General features: G+C 38.3%; 1 protein-coding gene across 1 annotated transcript; it reads left to right on the forward strand.

The window, feature by feature from the left end:
• The first annotated feature begins 6,820 nt into the window (after positions 1-6,820).
• LOC101724510 (olfactory receptor 2AJ1) lies at positions 6,821-7,794 on the forward strand. The gene is given in 1 exon segment (XM_021255677.2): positions 6,821-7,794. A coding segment is annotated over 1 exon segment (951 nt). The 3' UTR covers positions 7,772-7,794.
• The last annotated feature ends 1,055 nt before the right edge of the window (positions 7,795-8,849 follow it).

Raw genomic sequence — 8,849 nt, forward strand, 5'->3', positions numbered from 1 at the left:
ATTTCTATATTGTTTTCCAAAATGGTTTTATCATTTTACATTCACATTAGCACTATTTGAAAGTTCTAACTGGTTCACACATAAGCTGACATCTGTTCTTTTAAAACTTTTAACTTCATCTCCCTAATGTGTGTTTAATACGATCTTGTTATTGTACTGATTAGTATTTTTCTGATTCTAGTGTTGCACCCCTTTCATTGAGCTGTACTGGCTATTTATCATCTTCTAGTGCCTACTTTTTAATTCAGTTGTCTATTAATGAGCTGTAAGAGTTCTTTGTTTATTCTGGCTATAGGTTATATTTATTATAAATATGGTCTGTTTAAGGACTATTTTTCATTTTCTTAATGATGTCATTTAAGGTTCTAAATTTTGATGGAATCTCATTTATCAATTTTTTTCTTTTATACATCATGTTTTTTACATCCTAGGAAATTCTTGCCTACCCTAAATTCATGAACATTTTCCCTTACAATTTCTTCTTAAAGCTTTATAGTTTTAGTCTTTCATATTTAGGTTCATAGATCCTTTCAAGTTATCTTTATGTATGGAAATAAAGGGTTGAGGTTAATTTTTTACATACAGATAATGGATGTTCTAATACCATTTCCTGAAAACACTATCTTTTCCTCTGCTCTTAAGTTGAGTTTATATCCTATAAAATGTTAATGTTAAATAATCTTTCAAAATGCAGGGGACCATATGTGGTTCTATTTCCAGATTTTCAGTTTCATTTCAATGATCTACATGTCTTTCCTTATGCCGACACTGCCTTGATTACTGTAGCTTTAGAGGAAGTCTTAAAATTAGGTAATAAATGTCTTCTAACACTTTTTATTTTCTTTTTTTTTCTTTTTACTTTTCTAGGTCCTTTGTACTCCTACATAACTTTTAAATTTCAATATCCAATTCTTCATTTATAGCAAGTATACAAAGACCTGAATTTTTATATATACCTTGTGTTTTCTAATCCTGCTAAATTCAAGTACAAGTTCTAGGGGCTCCTAGAGATTTCTTAGTATTTTCTCTGTAGATGATCATTTCATCTACATATAAAGATTTTACTTCTACCTTGCCAATCCTATGCTAATTGTGTCATTTTATTGCCAGACTATTTTGGTGGGGCCTAGGTTTCAAAGTTTAATGGACAAATGAAGAGTAAGCATATCTGCCCTTACTCCCCACCTTAGGGAGAAAGCATTGTATCTTCTCCATTCATATAAGGCATTATCGCTGAAAGTATGGAGAACATGTCTTATCTGTTGAGAAGGTTCTGTCCTACTTCTAGTCTCCTGATAGCTTTTACTATGAACAGCTGTAGAATTAAGTCCAATACTTTTTCTCCAACTAGTGACAGGATCATATGGCTTTTTCCTTTCCTCTGTTTAAATGATGGCTTTTGGGGGTGGATCTTCCAATGCTGAACCAACACTGCCATCCCTATAGTAAAACCACTTTCTACCTACTGCCACATCTGACTCCTAATAGTTTGTTTTGTTAGACAAATTTCTATCTATGTTCATACTTTTTTCCTCTATTATCTTTATCCAGTTTTGGGATTAGCACAATGTTGATTTCCTAAAATGAGGGGAGAAATGTTCCTTCTTTTTTCTGCTTTAAATGTTTGATATAATTCATCCGTTAAAATGTATACAAGCCTGTTGTTGTAATATAGGTAGGTTTTCAAGCTAGGAATATACTTTCTTTAATAGGTGCTATTCAAATTTTATATTTCCTCCAGAGTCAGTTTTATTAATTTGTCTTCCAAGGTACTTCTTAGAAGTTGTCAAATTTATTTCAAAAAGGATTTTCGTAATATGCTTTCTATATCCTTTTAAAATCTGTGGTAATGTCCTCTAAATTTTGATATTGTAATTTTTAAAATACATAATTGATACTGTGTAATAGGAAGAAAAGGTCTAAAGGAGTAGGAGAAGTGGGGGGGTAGGGGAAAGGAAAGAAGGGAAAAGAAAAAATGTGAGAAAAGGAAAAAAATGGGAACAAAGTCTTTGCAAATAGGGAAGGGTGTAGGGGGTGAAGGGAGGGCAGGGGAAGGGGAAAAAATAAGAACCAAGAGACTCATGTAATGGTACAAGATCCCAATGATGAATGTAACTTTTATATCTAAAATGTATCAATAAACAATGGAAAAAAATTATGGACAACTAAACTTTTCCATAAAAGTATGTTCATCCATTTACCTTGGCCTCAAATGCAGCTCATCATGGTTAAATTTCCTCCATGGATTATTTTCATAGAAAATTCTTACTTGACCTACAAGATCCAACTCAGATAATATTTTTCTCCTGTAAAGTGTTCTTTGATCATTCACCAATTTTCCACCTAGATAAATGTCCTTTCTTCCATCTGCTGGCACAGGGGTACACTTTTATTGCAGTACTTATTTTCCATACTGCAATCTTTTTTATAAATCATTTTGCTATATTATTCCAGGCTTTATGGATTTATTATTTTTACATTAGCTGAAAGAAATTCCCAGTGCAGTTTAGCATTTGATTTTAATGAAATTTATTTTAATTATCAGTGTTAAGTCAGTATCCACTGAGACTACGATCATCTATCTACCAACAGAAGATTGAGGCAAAACACTGTGCTTCCCTACCTTAAAATCCCATTGTAACTGTAAAGAAATGGTGGGAGTTCAGTAACAGTGCAATGCAGCTGTGATAAGCAAAAAGATACAGGCAGACAGACTGACTGACAGGCACAGAGGGAAATCAGAACTAGAAAAATGTTGTGTCCATTGTGGAAATTAAATAAGAGTCAGAGAGAAGTAAGACTTAAATTTGACCTGGAAGTAGGGAAAGATTTTAGGGACATAGGATATAGGGGATTCCAGGCAGAAGAAATTGGTCTAGAGTATAGCTCCCAGGAAGAGAAAAGAAAGAAAAATGTAAGGAATTAGAAAAATCAATAACTTCATGAGTATGTGGGATCAATGATTAAAAGCAAAAGAAATGTTCACAATGAGCCTCTAGGGAAATGACAGTGACGTTAATCAAAAAATTAACAAAAAAATTAATTCCTGAAAATGTAGTTACTAGCTAGTTTGGAAACACCTTAATGGTACCATAGCAGAGGATTCCTGGAGGACTGGGCACCCAGACACACGCGCCCCTAATGGGTGGCAGGCAGTGCTGAGATGCTGAGAATGAGCGAGCTGCCCAGCTGAGGCAGAAGGAGGTGCTGCATCTGTCAGTCGCACTTCCTATGAAACAGCCTAGATTTCAACTGTGTGTCAGCACCAGTGGGCAGAAGGAATTCTGCGTGCTTCACACTTTCCAAGAAATGATAACACAAACCACGAGGCAAGCACCTTGGTAGAGAAGTAAACCAATTTTTCTGGTTTGTGGAAATCCATTCATAAGGATAATTCTGCAGTCATTTCTCAAGAGCATTTGTGAGGCACAATCTTGGCAAACAGGGACCTGACAGCGCGCAAAACAGCTACTGTTCAGCTGTGTGATGAGACAAAGTTGGGCGCACCTTCGTGGATCATTTCCTAGGTGGACATGGTAATGCGGAGTCTCTTCCCATATACCAGTGAGATAAAATGTTGGACAGTGCTTTGAAGCCAATAAGATAAAAATAAATCATTGCCTTTATGTGTAATTTTCATGATAAAGGCCCCTAACAGTCTATGCCCTGGATCCAAAGCCTGAAAGCTTAGTCTAGCTAACACAGTTTCTTCCATCATTAATCTCATGGCTTAGCGGTTGAAACAGATGTTCGTGAACGTAATCAAAAACAACGACACTGACATTTCAATCCAGGCTGTGTGAAGAGAGTTTCAGATGAGATTTTATAATCACAGAACCCAGCCAATCTTAAAATGCTAAAAGCCTTGGGAAGCAGCATTTGAACTAGAAATAAGGTGATTGGAGACTGCATAACATAACAGTTAAACTGCAGAGCCCTGCAAAGTTAAACACTTTTCAAAGGTCCACCACTCTGCAATCTCAGTATCTCTCTATTTAATGATGTCAGGTCAGGCACAGACAACCTATCAACTGCACCAAGACTCACTGTAAGGAAGGAAAGAACAGATGCCAGCTGGAAAATTTTGTTATTGAAAGGTTTTTAATTGACATGCAAAGACTATACATACATATGGGGTAAAGTGTGAAATTTCAGTACCTGGATACAATGTGTGACGTGAGTAATCAATGTATCTGTTACCTCAAACGTTTACATTTCTTTGTGCTGGGAACAAAGTCCTCACAGGTAGTCATGTTGAAATATACAGCATGTCACTGATCATAGCCACTCACTGTGCTGTAGATCCTAGAACTCACTTCTTCTGTCTAACTGGAATCTTGCATCCCTTAGCTCACCTCTCCTTATTCTGCTGCCCCCTTACCCTTCACAGCTTCTGGCATCCATAGTTCTGCTTTTTTATTTCCATGAGATCAAGCATTTTAAATCTTAAGCCTACCTCCACATCTAAAGTAAGGAAGCTCCTCAAGTCAGTCAGACATCCAGTAACATGTCGTAGACATGGTCAGTACACAATCTCTTGATTCAAAACTAATGGTTGTGTAGAGTTCTAATAAAGGCTGGATGTGTAGAGATCAGCAACTTCGGGAGTGCCAGCCCATAGTGGTCCGCTGGTGTCTTTGAGAAGCTGTGCCTCTTTAATGAGTGCACTGCACATGGAGAGTGTACTAAGATCTTTTCTGCTGTAACAACCTCTGGATTCAAAATCAATCTCTATTTTGGTGAACAAATTTAAATCAAGGGTCTGGATGGAAGCAGCGAGTTGAAAGCAAAACAGCACACGAACTGGAGAACTAAGCAACATCCAAACATTTGAGACCACTTTTCACTCTTCCTAAGGGGAAGAAGGCACCAATTCTTCTAGACTTTTCTTTGTAGAGCAAAGAAGATTTGTGTCCTGTTGATGTTGACACATACAAAATAAACAGACCTTTCAGAAGAGGGTAGGATAGAACCTTTTATAATTAGGTTTTTAATGACTTCATGAAGAAATGAGTGTCATGGGCTGTCAAGAAGAGAACAGAATAGGATACTAATGTATCTTATTCTACTATTGGTTTTCTAGGATTCTTTTAAAATCATGATAAAATTTATCAGTTTTGGATAACTAATAGAAGGAGTGTTTTTCCTCTTTAGGCTGTTGAGCTAACTTTATAAACACTTCGAGGTGAATCTTTTCTTACATTAAGTTTATAGTTATGTTTTTAACATATGCTATTGGCATAAATGTCTCTATTTTTAGAATTTCTAAAACAATTTCCATTGACTGCAATTTTCTTGCAATTGTCCTTTCTTCCTACTGTTCTCGTTAGGTTCATGTAATGAGACATAAAAGCTTTAGGAGAAGATGGGTATGTTATCTCTTGTTGTAAACTCAGGAAGAATTTCTGTAGCCATTTAAACAGTTTTATAGATAACAGCAAGGTGGTTATACACGGCATGATCGAAATATACTTAAATGTGTAAAATGTATTACAGTAAGAGACACATTGTTATTAATCCCCATCAAAATACACCAGCTCACTTCAAGCACACTTATCCCATTGTTCTTGCCACTGTCTCAAACCATTCTGGAAGTCTTCTTTCCTGAGTGTCCTGAAGAGATATTATGAAAAATACTGTGAATGTTACTGCCAAGTGGCATCCAATGGAAAGTTGGCCTTGTAGAAACATTACACGTGTCCTCACCCACCTTATTCTCCGGATCTGGCACTGTGAGACTTCTGGCTCTTCCCCACAGTCAGAATGACCAGGAGAGGAAAACATTTTCAATGAATTCAGGAACAGTGCACTAAAGACACTCACAGAAGGGGACTCCGGAACTGCCTCAGAGAGCGGCAAGGGTGATGGGATAAGTGTGTTTGAAGTGAGAAGGATTTTGAGTGAGTTTTATGGTAGTGTCTTTTATTATAATAAACTTTTTTAAAATTTAAATATTCAACATAGTCTTCAATCACACCTTGTACATAGCTAAGGAAGCCTGAGGAAAATGTAACCCTGGAGGAAACAAGCCCTAAAATTTTCCCTGTGCTTGTCATACAAATAATTGCTTTAACTAGGAGTTGAGAGTTGTATGAATTTTTCAACAGCAGGAAACTTACATGATCGCAGAAAAAGAAATCTTTACCCATTACTAACAATCTAAATTTATTATGGACCATGTAAATAAAATGAATGTTTTCCCCAGATAGAATACTGGGCCAATTAGGTTAAAAGCTTAAATAACTGGAGTATGTAAAGCTCCAGGAGCAGCCCTAATAACGGACTGTATTTCCCCTTAGATTACAGTGCCAGAAAGTCTAAGTGAAGCAGAAATATTTTTTTAAATCCTCCTATAGGTTAAATTCACATTCTTTTATTTCTGGCCAACAATATTTGACCTGAAAAATTTTCAGAAATGTTTTAATACAGAAATCACTGAAAAGTTGAAAATGGAGCCAGTATCATTTTCTGAAAATACGAAAAACTGAATAATGTGCAAATGGAGGTTGTGAATTATCAACTCAATGGCATATTTTGTAGAGTAAAGACATGTAAAATTGCTAAAAATTTGTAGTAATATATGAAAATATGAAAAAAGTAAATTGAATGATTTATTATAATATACATACTCTGGTTCTAAATTACATTAGCACATGGACCAGAAGTACAAAATTATTAAGAATTGATTCAAGTGATCACGGATGAATATTTTTTATATTTGCCACTATCATCATAGTCAAGTTCCGTCTCAAGCTTTAATAGCAAAGTGCTTTACCTCTGTGACATTCCTGTCTCTTCCCACTCACTGTCCTTCACAGCCATGGCTAGAGGAAATGACACAGAACCCACTGATTTCACACTCCTGGGCTTCCTCCCTGAGTTCAGACACGTCACAGTGCTGGTCACCATCATCTTCCTGATTTTCACAGCCGCCTTCACCAGCAACACTCTCCTGATCGTCCTCATCTGGCTGGACTCCCGGCTGCACACCCCCGTGTACTTCCTGCTCAGCCAGCTCTCTTTAATGGACCTCACTTTGACCTCCAGCATCATTCCCAAAATGCTCACCAACTTCTTCTCTGGATGGCGGAGAATCTCCTTCCTGGCTTGTGGGACTCAGATTTTCTTCTCCCTGACGGTAGCCATTGCAGAATGCATCCTCATAACGTTCGTGTGCTTCGACCGCTATGTGCCCATCTGTAAAGCCCTCCGGTACACGGTCGTAGTCAGCCCCAGGGTTTGTCTGCAGATGGTTGCCGTGGGCTGGGCTGGAGGGGCGCTCCCGTCCCTGGTCCACACTGCTTTCACCTTACATTTTCACATCTGCAGCCCCAGAGAGATCCCCCACTTCTTCTGTGAAGTCATGGCAGTCCTTAGGATAGTCTGTGAGGGCATCTTGGTCTACGAGAAGGCCGTGGTGGCGACCAGCGTCCTGGTTCTGCTGCTGCCCTTGTCCCTCATCTTGTCCTCCTACGTTGTCATCTTCCTGGCTGTGCTCTGAATGAGCTCCCCAGAAGGCAGGAGCAGGGCTCTGGCCACCTGCTCCTCTCACCTCTGTGTCGTGGGGCTCTATTTTGGTCCTGGGATGTTTATCTACATGAGACCCAGCTCTGTCAAGACTCCAAAGCTGAACCAGGGTTTGTTTCTGTTCGGAACCCTCCTGACTCCTTCCCTGAACCCACTCGCCTACAGTTTCAGGAACAAAGAAGTTCTCGGTTCACTGAAAAAGTTGGTAGGGCCATGTCGGGACAGAAATATCATTGTCAGTTGAAGGAATGGCAGAAGTGCACCAGAAAGAGGATATTTTTCAGTTAAACACTAACCTCTGGGAGACCTTGAAACACTCAACTAATCTTAGAGTCACACTGCAGAAAACTCATGAAAATTTATTTCCTCCCTCTGTCCTGGGATTGTTGTCAGATCACTGTAGGGGATTCTCTGGTGAGGGATAGGAACTGTGCCCTCAGTCCCCTCTCTCATTTGTACTTTAATACCTCACAAATGTCATGCTGGCTCCTCGAGGAAAGGCGCCCTTCATGTCTACATCCTTAGAACCCGGAACACTGTCTGCACACAGAGCATCCGTTCCTTGGAAGTACTTGCTGGGTAAAGGAGGGGGGAGGATAACACACTGAAGAATCAATCAAATGTGCCACCACTGTTCTATCTTACCTAAAGGAACTGTTCATTTCTCTTCTGATCGTCTAAATATGTAAAGTCTTCAATCTGTATCAGTATTTCTAACTTGCATTTTCACTTGCATTAGAGTCCGTTGCAATCTTCGATAATAATAGCAGACCTGTCGATTCGGAGTCTGTGATGCAGGCCCGCGAGTCAGATTGGTGACCACCTAGTGATTTTCCACCTGAATCTGGGGGTGTGAGCCACTGATCTGTGTGTTCACCTAGTTAATCTTCTAGACCAGCTTGGCAAACTAACTCAACAGCCGTAAGTTCCCTGTCTTTTTATAATGAAGCAGTAAGATGGGTTAAGACAGCAGAAACTGATATGTCATTTGCAAAAATAATAGAGGATAAACATATCCTTGTGTTTTGAACAGCACTTAACTTAAAAATTTGACCAGAAAAACATGAGTAAATGGAGAAGTTTTAAAAAAAAGAAATAAACTCATTGTAAAACTACAGATGACTTAAAATGTAATACAGCATAAAATTTGAAGCAAGGATGCACTATAGGAGTTTCCAAAATACTAATATGTGTCCAAAAACCTGAGTGCTCTACACAGGTAGGGAAAACAGTCGAACTAAGTATATATGGTTTCTGACAAGTAAGACAACCACTTTTTCAGTGACGAGAAAACACTCGAGCGGAGCTCTAACACTAACGTG

Source organism: Heterocephalus glaber, unplaced genomic scaffold, assembly GCF_053883595.1.
Source record: "Heterocephalus glaber isolate CG9 unplaced genomic scaffold, H.glaber_assembly_v1.0 deba00001466, whole genome shotgun sequence".
NCBI lineage: Eukaryota > Metazoa > Chordata > Mammalia > Rodentia > Bathyergidae > Heterocephalus > Heterocephalus glaber.